Source organism: Hipposideros armiger, unplaced genomic scaffold (genome assembly GCF_001890085.2).
Source record: "Hipposideros armiger isolate ML-2016 unplaced genomic scaffold, ASM189008v1 scaffold_8, whole genome shotgun sequence".
NCBI classification, from domain to species: domain Eukaryota; kingdom Metazoa; phylum Chordata; class Mammalia; order Chiroptera; family Hipposideridae; genus Hipposideros; species Hipposideros armiger.
Genome location: NW_017731358.1, coordinates 5,186,355 through 5,198,871, shown reverse-complemented (window position 1 = coordinate 5,198,871; position 12,517 = coordinate 5,186,355). Strand labels below are relative to the sequence as shown.

At 47.0% G+C, this 12,517-nt stretch overlaps 1 protein-coding gene across 24 annotated transcripts in view; it reads left to right on the top strand.

Moving 5' to 3' along the window:
• The window catches only part of KALRN (kalirin RhoGEF kinase), a 655,970-nt gene that overhangs the window by 295,614 nt on the left and 347,839 nt on the right, over positions 1–12,517 (top strand). For all 24 annotated transcript variants that reach the window (XM_019652336.1, XM_019652320.1, XM_019652304.1 and 21 more), the window contains exon 9: positions 967–1,197. In XM_019652336.1, coding sequence (XP_019507881.1) covers positions 967–1,197 — 231 coding nt within the window. The remainder of the gene's footprint in view (positions 1–966; positions 1,198–12,517) is intronic.

The window sequence follows — 12,517 nt, the reverse complement described above, 5'->3', positions numbered from 1 at the left end:
TGAGGGCCAGTGACACTGCCCTCTATAGCTAAGATGCTGAACAACAGCTCAACCTGGAGCTGGGCTGCCGTGAGTCCCCGGCGACGGCGTAGGCTTGCAGCCCCTGTGGCAGTGGGTTGCCATGGGCTACCGTGTGTAGCCAGCAGCCAGCGTGAGCCGCTGTCCAGAAGACAGCAACTTGTCTGTTCCCCTTCCCCCAACTCCCCAGCACTGTTCCCATCCCCCCAATTCCCCAATAAAAATCTTTAAAAAAAGAAAAGAAAATGTCAAGGAAATAAAGAAGACAGGAGAGAGAAATGATGATGATGATAATGATGATAAAGATAGAACTGGTAGTCACCCCTATGTGCTGTGTCCCATTCTAAGCACCCTACATTTAATCCTCCCCACAACCCTATGGAGTATGTGCCATTACTACCCCTATTTTACAGACGAAGAAACTGAGGCTCAAAGAGGTTAGGTAAGTGGCCTCTGGTCACACATCTAGAAGTTTGGAGCCAGGTAGAAGAAGGTAAAAAAGAAGGAGGGGGAGATGTTTATGGTGTCGACATATATTCAGCTTCATTTCTGAAAAGAGGTTCTGCTGTCTGACCTGTCAGTGAGTCAGTCAAAGTTTCTATCAAGTACTCTGTGCCAGGCTCTGTTCTAGGCGTCGAAGTGACAGTGGACAAGGCAGAGTTCCTGCCTTCCAGGAGCTTACATTCAAGGGGGGATTCAGGAGTTTCAAAGGCAGCTGGCTGCTGCCCCAGCAACTCTTTTCCTCCAGGATTCTGGGGTGCTCTGGCCTCCCCTGGGCTTCGGGCTGGGCACCCTGGCAGCTCTGGCATGCACATTCCTTGATTTCTCTGGGCCTGGGAGGGACTGAGATGCTTAGTCCTAGTCAGGGACCCTTGGGCAGACCTCCTTGTCCCTCTGGGCCCTGCCTGCCGCTCTGCTCCTTGACCTGACCCCCTCTCCTTCCTACAGGTCAGCCAGGATGGCAAGGCGCTGCTGGATGTGCTGCAGCGCCCCCTGAGTCCTGGCAACTCGGAGTCCCTCACAGCCACGGCCAACTACTCCAAGGCCGTGCACCAGGTACTGGACGTGGTGCACGAGGTGCTGCACCACCAGCGGCGACTCGAGAGCATCTGGCAGCACCGCAAGGTGCGGCTCCACCAGCGGCTGCAGCTCTGCGTCTTCCAGCAGGACGTCCAGCAGGTAACAGGCCCCCGCATCCAGCATCCGTCCCAGGCAGGCTAATGGCTAAGTCCCTGACTTAGGTGCTCAGGACTGGGAACATCTGATTGATGGAGGGATAGAGGGCAGTTTCACCCCTAGCTAAAAATGCTGTCTGGACTTGTTAAATTCATGCTTCTCGCCCGAGCCAACTGGGCCTTCTCACCGTGTGGTGCTGAGAAGGGACACTCCGTCTGAGGAATAGCAATTCCTTGCAGTCATGTGACATAGTTTTCTATGGGAGAGCTTGAGTATCGCTTATCATGAGCTATCTGGACAGCTCAGGGGCCTGGGAGGTTATCTGAGTGCTGTCAGGGTTGGACCCCACATGAAATGAGCTCACTTCTTAGCCAGGGATGCAGGTTTCCTGCTAGAGTGGGAGTTTGGGGTGGGATACGGGGCCTTTAGGGGGTCCTTTGGCAAGATTGGACTTGGAAAACCAGGTTTATTTTTATTTTTTATTTTATTTTATTTTATTATTTTTTTTTATTGTTAGTTTCATGTGTACAGAACAATGCAATAGTTATCCTTTTCACCCTTCACACAGAAACAACCCCCATCCCCCATCTACTGCCTTCCCACCCCCGATAGCATACTTATCTATTGCAATTCCATTGACTCCATTTCCACACTCTACTCCACATCCCGTGATTATATGTATATATAATTATAGTTGACATACGCTATTATTCAACATCAGCTTCAGAAATACAGTGGGGTGGTCAGGCCTCTACACCGACTATGAAGTGGTCTCCCTAACAAGACATGAGTCCATCTGGCCCCCTAAAGAATATTTACAACATTATTGATTATATTTCCCAGACTGTCTTTTCTATCCCTGAGGCCATATTGTAGTTACCCATTTGTATTGTCTCATCCCTTCCCCTTCTCCTTCATCCCCACCCCCTCCCAACTAGTAACACTCAGTGTTTCTTCTGTGTCTCTGAGACTATTTCTGTTTACATTTCTCATTTATTCAGTTTTTTAGATTCCATGTATAAGTGAGATCATATGGTATTTGTCTTTCTCTGACTGACTTATTTCACTTAGCATAATGTTCTCTAGTTACATCCATATTGTTGCAAATGGTACTATTTCTTCTTCTTTATAGCTGAGTAATACTCCATTGTGTAAATGTATCACAGTTTCTTAATCCAGTCATCTACCGATGGGCATTTTGGTTGTTTCCAAGTCTTCGCTATTGTGAATAGCACCACAATGAACATAGGGGTGCATATATTTTTTCAGATTAATGTCTTGGGTTTCTCTGGATAAATACCTAAGAGTGGAATTGCTGGGTCATAAGGTAGTTCCATTTACAGTTTTTTGAGATACCGCCATACTAATTTCCATAGTGGCTGCACCAGTCTGCAGTCCCACCAGTAGTGTACCAGGGTTCCCTTTTCCCCACAACCTCACCAGCATTTGTTGTTCATTGATTTATTGATGATAGCCATTCTGACTGGGGTAAGGTGGTATCTCATTGTGGTTTTTATTTGCATTTCCCTAATGCTAAGTGAGGTTGAACATTTTTTCATATGCCTGTTAGCCATCTGTATGTCCTCTTTGGAGAAATGTCTCTTCATATCCTCTGCCCATTTTTTAATTGGGTTGTTTGTTTTTTTGGTGTTGAGTTGCATGAGCATTTTATATATTTTGGATATTAACCCCTTATCAGATATCTCGTTGACAAATATCTTCTCCCATTCAGTAGGCTTCCTTTTTGTTTTATTGATGGTTTCTTTTGTTGTGAAAAAACTTTTAAGTTTGATGTAGTCCCATATGTTCATTTTTTCTTTTACTTCCCTAGCCCGCGGGGATGTATCAGTAAAAATATTGCTCAGGGTAATGTCTGCAAATTTACACCCTACATTTTCTTCTAGGAGTTTTATGGTCTCAGGTCTTACATTTAAGTCTTTAATGCATTTTGAATTTGTTCTTGTATATGGCGTAAGGAGGTTGGGAAACCAGGTTTAAAACATGGGCCATTGATGACTGTATGACCCATAATTAGAGGTTATTTCTGGTTTAGTATGTCTTTCGGCATTATTATGCTAGTCATGGCTTTTTCCTTTACCACAAATAATGAAGATATGGTTATGTTTCTGACTTTAAAATGATAGCATTGCCACAGATGCCCTTTTGGATGAAAGAACCCATTCTTTCCCCCTCATACTTCCTCTGTCTGTCTCCCTGGAGACTCCTGAGGGCTTTGCCCTGAGGACTGATCCACTGTGGTGGGGAGAGCGGGGAAGGTTGGAAGCTGGGGACTGAGATCGAGGCTTCGCTTCATCTCCCTGCTGGTTCATGGGGAGAGGCAAGGGTGGGGGCACTGGTGTTATTAGACTTTTCTGTGGCCCTCACATTATTTCAAGATTATATGTGCATAGTAACATTTCACTCTCCTTCCGTATCTTCTGTGGTATTGACCACGTGTAGTCCAAAAATGCATCAAAGTATACATGGACGATTGAGAGCCAACTGGACGTTTCTTTGGACACACTGGTTCCCTTCACAGCTACTGTTGGGAGGGGCCTGGTGCTGACTGACACCCTCTGGGTAAGGGGATTCGCCGTGCAGTCAGTCCCAGGAGTAGACAAGCCTTCGGGAGTGTCCCCATTCTTGGGCTGCCCTACCTCCCTTGCAGCTCCTTTTCCTCAGCTGGGGCAGTGATTGAGTCATCAGAGGCAATGCCTCAGCCTCGGCCTCAGGAGAGATGGGCACTGCTTATGTGCTGGCTCCAGCTCTGAAACCCTTGTGGGGCCTGCTGGGAATGGAGAAGCAAATAAATCAGTTGCCTACTCCTGCCATCTGGAGCCGTCCAGAGAAATGTATCATCCCTAAGCACAGAGGAGCATGGAGTCCATCTGTGATTGAGATAGACGGAGGTGCCATCTATGCTGGAGGCGGGCAAAAGGCCCCCAGCAGGAGGGTGGCATCCAGACTTGAACTGCCTGGGAACTGTTATCAGACTTTCCGTGGCCACCATGACATCGACACTAAAGCTAGGAAAAGGTATAAGAAAAGCACACCTGTGACTATTCTGTAATCACGCTCTTAAAAATGAGAGCATTTCTGGAATTGACACCTCATTAATTCATCTCTACTGTGCAAATCAAATTGTCGGCACTGAGGAAGAGCAAGCAGAAGATTATGAAGTGGATGTGATGGGGGTTTGAATTTCCCATGAGAACAGAATTCCTCAGGACGGTTAATTCCATTTCAGGATATGTGCATATGACGTCTGGGAACATGACTTCATTCACCCTTGTCCCACTCGCTGTCTTTCTTACCATGGATCTGGCACAGGGGCAGACACACAAAGAAAAATGTGAAAAATAGGGGTTACGAAGCCTGGTGGTGACCTCAAATGTTTGCCTGCCACCCAAACAACCATGAGTGCCGATAGGTGTCTGAGCTGGTGCTTCAGGGGTTTCTGGACGTAATGCACACAGTAGTTAGAGCAAAGGACTTGGACTTTGGGCTCCTGACTCCCAGAAGTTGTATGTATTTATTGGGTTTGATTTTGCATGTTTCATCTTTTTTATTCCAGTATTTCCCTGAGAGTAGAAACCGTGGCTTCTTCCTCTCCGTGCTCCTTACAGCTCTTAGCTGTGTCTGGCGTGAAGCTGGGGTTCTCTTTGTACTTGCTGATGTGAGCTGAAATGATCACTGGAGGGACCCCAGCTTCTGCTCCTGTAAAGTGAACGCCATTTAACCCTCCCTCCCGACACACCCAGTAGTTGCTGGTGAGCAGCAGGAACCTGCCTGCAGAAGCTGTGATGTGAAAGTCCTGAGGGGTTCCAGCTATTGACAGCCCAGAGGACACAGGGACACACCCTCAGTGCTCATGAAGTACCCTGGTGGCTCGTCAGTTATTCAGCAAGCGTGGGCCTCTCCAGTTGGCCCACCACTTGACTAGGTCCTGGCAAGATGCCTGCTTAGTTATAATGGCAGAAAACATACAAATTTGAAATTATACAGGACAGTTCTATGAGAATTGTCATATGCAGGGCAATAGCGTATGGATGGAACAGTTATGGGCAGAGGCGTAAGGAGTCAGAGTTGGTATCTTGAAGGAGAGAATTGATCGAACCACATAGTCTGGATGCAAGGCTCCTGAGCACATTAGGGTTCCAGAGATGTTTACTCGGTAGCTTACGTGGGAAGCTTGTGAGCGAGCCTCAGTAGCTGGGACAATGCAGAATCACAGATAAGAACATGGGCTCTGGAGTCAGATAGCCTGGGTTTCAATCCTGCTCTAATAAGTCCCGGCTTTGTGATCTTGGGCAGGTTGCTTCACCTCTCATGCTTTAGTTTCTTCACCTCTAACGTAGGAACGATCATAGTCCCTGTCTCATCAGACTGAAGGATATGCAAGTACAGGGCTTGGCACACTGCCTGCCTAGCATGTGGTAAAATCCTCCATTATTGTTGTCTGGGTTTAGTCACATCCTCTTTGAGCGGTACTTGGGCGCCCCCTGCTGCTTGTGCTGTTGAGGACCCCCAGCATGATTCCTTGGCTTTCTACAATAGCAACGGTCTCATGGGTCTGCTGAGTTCCATCTCATTCAGTGATCAAATCTCAAGCTGTCAAGAAGTTGGAAGAGCACCCAGGCGAACCTACTCTATGGTTGAGGAATTGAGGCCCAGCAATGTAACGTAACATGGCTATAACCACACAGCCAGTTAATGATAACACTAAGACCGGAAGCTGGGTCTTCTGGCTCCCAGGCCAGGTGCCATACAGAAAAGCCACACGAGAGGGGAGTCAGGAAGACAGAGAAGGAGAACTGGAAGAGAGACAGGAAGCACACATGCACACTTACTATAGAGGGAGAGTGACGGACAGACAGATACAGACACCCTGAAACAGGGAGTGAGAGACAGAGACAGACAATGGGGGAACAGAAAGGACGGGGGAGAGAGCTTTGAATACAGAGAGCAGAAAACAGACATACATGGAATGGGAAGAGAAAGAAAAAGAGGAAGGCGAGGAGAGTGACAGAGGGGAAAAGGCGGTGCCTGCCTGATCCCTTTTGCCCCATTGCCATTTCAGGGGCTGGTCTTTGCCCGAGTAGGAACACTTTGCCCTTTAAGGGCCCAAAGCAGAGTAAAAGCAGAGAGATGACTGGCAAAGATAGACGCCAGTGGAAATAAGATTCCATTTAAACATCTGTGGCCAGAATTAGTCTGACGCGTCATCTCGGTGGTAGCCCTCCCTTAGGTCCCAACACGTGTATTCTCAGCTTTCTCTTCCTGCTGGGCTTGGGGACAGTGGAAATAAATCTCTAAGGATCAAACTGGAATTTAGTTCTTTAAGCTGCAGAAAGGCGTGAATGGGGCACACCTGCCGTAGTATTGCTCATGGAATCGTTTCTAATGCTATTGTTTTTCTGGTTTTGAGTGAGGTAATACTGAGCAGTAGCCAAAAGAGCGCACCCATCCCTCTCCACCTTCTGTCTCTCCTTTCCCTGGAACGCCCGTCGCTTCCCACGGATGTAAAGGACGGTACTTCCAAGTCCAGGTAGACCTGACCCAGTGACGAGGAGAACAAGGGGTGGCTAGATTCTTGATCTTTCTGGTAGAGGCAAATTCTAGCCCATTGCTTTGTAGCCAGAGCAACCGTTCTGAGCACTCTCTGCAGGCTATCATGTCCTACCTCCCCTTTCTCTTCTTCTTTCTCCATTTTGTGCAAGAATAAATTATAAAGTGTTTAGAACACCCGCTGTATACAAGGCCTTGTGCTGAGAGTTGGGACACACAACTGGCACACAGCTATCTAGGTTCAGGCCCGAAGAAACAAAACAACAATGGACTGGTGGAGTCAGAGCAGAGAAAGTTCCCTGTGGTTGGGGTAGGATTTGCACTGGTCCTTGGAGCCCAAGCACAGGAGATGGGGATGGCAATGCTGCGGAAGGAGAGAGTTAAGTTATAGCCAGGGGACAGGGAAGAGGAAGTCTAACTGGGTGCTTGTTCCTGGCAGCAAAAGGAGGTGTGGGGGATAAGGCTGCAAGGCTTAGGAGTGGTCTTGATGGTGTGTGGGGGACAGTGACATATTTGAGGCTCCAATATCCTTCCTTAAAAATACTGTCTTTTCCTTTTAAGCAGTCCAGTCAGGTGAGCTCGTGAGGGCTGTGATGGCAGAATTTATCTGGCTCGGTGACTTTCCATTGTGAATGAATGTATTAATATTAAAGTACATAGTTTTTGTATTACAAATGCATCTCACCTGTTTCTATCCGTTTTACTGGAGCCTCGCATGGAAAATTACAGCTTTTACTATGTCAGCTCTTGCCTGCCTAGGAATGTGTAAAAAGGATTTGAGAATAATTTATTTTTAAACTCCAGTTATTCCATCTTGTACTCACTATAGTGACTATCCCCCCTTAATCATACTGAACCAGTTTGGGCATGATATAACCCAATTGACAGCTTTGCATAACAAAAGAAGGGCATTTGGGTTGCACAGAGAATGAGTAGTTAGGAAACAGTGTCCAGAATGATGGTGGATCCAGAAAGTAACTCTCCCTGTAAGAAGCAAGGATTAAAGCATCTAATACAAAGGAAAAAGCTCAGGGTGTAGCCCCAGATAGATCTGGGAACACACACAAGGGGGAACCATTTGAAATCTGAACTAATGGTTACTTGGTGAGTATGTTAAGGAGAGGATTCAAGCATCAGAGCGATGGTTGGATTCCAGCCCTGAGATTTTGTTCCTGGGATTAAATGTGCCTATAAAAGTTTTCTTGTTCAAAACTCAGGCTTCATTATCTTTATGAGTGAGTATGATTGAACATCTAATCCCTTCATGTGCCTTTTCTTATTTAACCTCCCAACACTATGAGGCAGGTGATAGTTTGGTCTCCATCTTACTGATGAGGAAATCGAGGCTTCCAAAGGTTAAGTAAACTTGCTGTTGAGGTTAGCAGAACAGGAATTCAAACCTAAGTGCACCTAATCATTAGGTCCATGCTCTTAGCCTCTCTGCTCTGCCCTGGGTACTCCTGGGTACTATGCTAGGTGATAGGATTGCAGAGAGACACAGCCCCTGCCCTTGGGCTGTTTGTAATTTACTAATGGAATGTCATTGCTCAAAGGGCCCTGATGGATTACTTGGTCCCAAAGAATGAGACTTGCCCAAGGTCATATAGCCTCTGACACCTGCAGTTCGTGCTCAGATTACCAGTAGGACCCATGGGCAGCCATACTCACACCCAAGCACTCTTTCTATCTGTCCCATTATTATACAATGCCCGTTAGAGCTATTTATCTTGCGCAGATTTTCCCGAAACAGACACTACCCATTTTCATTTGGTTTCCGCAATCATAATTATGTTAAAAAGCATTGCTGCTGCTTTTCTTTGTAGCATATTATCTTGAATAATATCCGTTTGTCCATGGTAGTATTTAGCAGTATTAAAGTTCTCAATTAAGCTTTTTGGTGGTTATAATCCAGTCATTCAAGTACATTCAAGTATATAATAGATGATTCTTTGGACAGAGTGGATGCCCAGAAAAAGCAGGGTTGAGGCTCAGCAGAACTGGCAAGGTAGGAAGGGGAGAAAGGGAGGACTCTGCTTGTCAGGATTGATTTCTGATTGGAGTGACAATAAGGAAACATTCCCATCTGCCTCTTTGGTGTTACTGATCTTAGAGGGAGCACTTGACCCCTCTCCCCATTGTAGGAGGCTGGTACTAAAGGGTCTGATCCAGCCCTCTCCATGTACTCCCTAGGTAGGTAGACTTAGTAAGGTCGGGGAGTGAGCTGTAGAGGCTTGCCCTTGACATGTTCAGACCCTCCTGCCTGGGAATTTCATGGACTCCTAGTACCCCTCTGTATTCTACACGCCACCCCTTTCCTTTCTGCCCTACTTTCTGCTTTCCCCTCTTCCCGTCCTCATCATGGCCTTCTCCCTTTGTACTTACTTTTATTTCCTGAATGCAAACTCTGTTCTGACTGAAGAGTAGTCTTTCTGTAGTGAGCACCTTTCAAGGAGGACCTGGGTGCCTCCATCGAGCAGGGTTGGGAGGCTGGCGGGGCCTGGGAGGCAGTTACTGAGGAGTTACCGAGCCTTGGGGCTTCCTTGATCCACCATAATTTTAAAACCTGTAATGTCCTCAGTTGCTTTATTATTATTATGCTAACAAATGACAAGACAGTTACCATCCAGGGTCACTTCTTTCTGATAACCCCTGCGTTCAGCATGTCCTTGACCTCAACATGCTATTTCTAGAGCCTTGCATCCTGGGCGAAGGATCTTAGACTCACACTTTATAACTAGTAGGAAGCCATTGAAAGATTTTGAGCCAAAGAAACAGGCAATCGGAGTGAAGTCTGAGGTATTTTGGTGCCAGTGGGGGGCTGGGTTGGAGTGGGAAGATCCTGGGAGCCCCAGTCTCATGGTGTGGTCACACATAAACTAGGGTGATGAGGCAAGGGGAGGTCTGAGTGGATTTATGAAAAAAAAAGTCACTGGAAATTGCTGTCCATTTTGTTGGAGAAAATAAGAGAGGTGTGGAGTGTGAACATTGAACTGTATTTTTCAAAGTGTGGTCCTTGGACCCCTAGCATTAAAACCCTCTGGGCAAATTAGGGAGTGTGCTAAAAACAGATGATCTGGCCCTATTCCACACTTTCTGATTCAGAATTTATGGGTGAAGTGATGCCTATGTTTTAAAAAGCACCCCACATGATTCTGAGGCATTCTAGAGTCTGAGAACCTCTGACTTAATGAGATTCAAGTCTTAGTGATGACAATATGGTGGCACCAGAAACAGGCATCAAGGCACAAGGGTGAGGAGATTCCCTCAAGAAGGTGCCAAGGACAAGATGAGTTCCAGTCACCCCAGCCTCCTCTGTGTTGGGAAGAGACAGGTGTGGGCTGGCTGGGAGTGGAGGGGACCAAAGGAGGGAGGTGGCTGGAACTTGTGTCGTCTGGTCTTTTAGCAGCTTCCACCCAACATGGTAAGGACCACGGTTCTCAGGAAAGGGAGTCTATACACCTGCGAATGAATTTCAGCTGAGCAGCCCTTCAGGAAAAGGATGGTTTTTCCCACCATAGCAGGACATTTATTTTAATCATACCTGTTCCAAAGAGGGAACAGAGAGTGAATTGCTGGTAATTGGACATTTCAGAGAGCGCCTACATGCTCTCCGGGTGGTACTGGCAGTGTATGAGCTGTTCCCTTTCAGAACTTACATTCTGTGCTCTACAAGGAGGTAAAAATAATGACCTGAGGGACTGTCCTGGGTGCTCTCACACATTGTGTGTACTTGAAACTTGAACAGAACAAAATATGTTGTAAGCACCTGACCTTGTGTAAACTCTCCTTCATTCGCCTCAGAATAATGGCTTTCTAAAGAGCGGGGAGGCTGGGGGCTGGGAGGGAGCAGTTCTTCAGTTTACTTAAAACCACAAACCATCTTGCTTGTTTTATTGTAAATCAAATAATGATACAGACTTAATAATTGATTTCAAATAAGCTGATCTATCAGAGAGTCCAATGAGGGAATCAGAGAGCTGGGATTCTGATTTCATAGCTGTTTGCAAACTGTCTCCCTTTCCTTTCATGGTTTTTACCCTTAATCACACAGGAAGTTCTCAAATCAGATCGATTGGATTCATTCACTCATTTATTCAGCAGATGGTCTTTGAGAACCCAGCAGAGAACCAAACAAAACCCCTGCCCCTGTGGAGCTTACACGTAGGAGGTAAAGAGAAGGTACCACCACAAACACACAAATCCGTGATAGGTCACATAGTGACAGCCAGTGATGAGCAGAGAGCTGAATGAATAAGCCACGGCATGTGTTTAAGAAGAGATTCCAGGGGCCGGCCGAGTGGCTCAGTTGGTTAAGAGCTCGCTCAAGAGTGTGAGCTCTGAGCAACAGCGGTTCGAGTCCCGGCCTGAACTGAGCTGCCAACAGGTGACAGGATGGCTCAGCTAAAAAAAAAAAAAAGAAGAAGGGGAAGTTACAGGCACACAAAATGAGATCTAAAAGCCTTGAATTGAAACTAGAATGAACTGGGTGTGTTCCCAAAAATGGGAGAATGGCTGGAGGGGCTGGCGAGCAGACAACAGGGAAAAGGGGGTAAGAAGTGTGGAGAAATGGGCTGGGCCTATATCAAATCAGGCCTTACAAGTTACGGAGAGAATTTGGATTTTCTAAGTGTGATAGGAAACAATTGTAGAGTTTCAATAAGGCAAGTGTCATGATTTGATTTATATTTAAAGATGTAGGTCTGGCTGCTGTGTGGACGGGGATGGCAAGAGTAAAAGGAGAAAGGCCTCTTAGAGGGTTGGTGGGATGAGTGCGGAAAGATGGCGGTCTGGACTAGGGTGGTTGTGCTTGAAACAGTGTACAGGAAAGAGTAAATAAGAAAGACTCCCAGGCTTGTGGCTAAGCACTTAAGTGAAGTGTGTTATCTTTTGCTGAGACAGGAAAGACCAGGAAAGGAGGAGGGTGAGGCAGAAGGGAATAAAGAGTTCTGTCTTAGATAAGTTAAGTATGAGGTGCCTGTTATTTGCCAAACTGGAGAGGAAGAGTAGACAGTTGGGTACATGAGTTTCAATCTCAGGAGAGAAATGACGCCTGGAACAGTGAATATGGAAATTACCAGCACATAGATGATATTGAAAGCCATGGAACTGGATGAGATCATCCAGGGAGTAAGAGAAGAGAAAGAAGAGGTCCAGAACTGAGTCCAAAATGTGTTATAGAGGCTGGGCAGATGACGGGGGTTAGCAAAGAAGACTGCAGTGGAGATCAGTGAGCCCGGGGGAGTTCCCAGTGAGGATGGTGTCTTCCTCTTACAAGAGGCTGAACATGGTAGGCACCTCTGGTAGGCAGGGCGGGGGGGCCACAATGGCCAGGGATTCAGAACCTGGACGGCTGAGGATGGCTTTTTGGGAGGACAGCCCAGCAGTGGAAATCCTCAAGGAAGGACGGTCGAGTAAGGGAGGAGGGAATCTCTGTGTCGGGACAGCCTGGTGTAGGGCGATGGAGCCCAAGCCAAGTGGGCAGAGCATCTGTGTGAGGGTGGCCTGGCACAGGTGCAGAGATTGCACAGGTCAAGGAGGCCATCCTGAGGGGCGAGGGCTGTGGTGTGCAGTGTCAGCCTGGGCGGAGTGAGGAGCACAGTCATGCAGGGAGGGCAGCCCAGCTCAGAGGACTGGCATTGACACAGGGTGAGGATGTGTCCATACAGGAGGCCAGGCAAAGGAAGTATATTAGGAGGTGGTCTTGGAATGAACTCCTGAGGAAGGGAAGGGAGGAAGGATTAGATAGAGGGTAAAG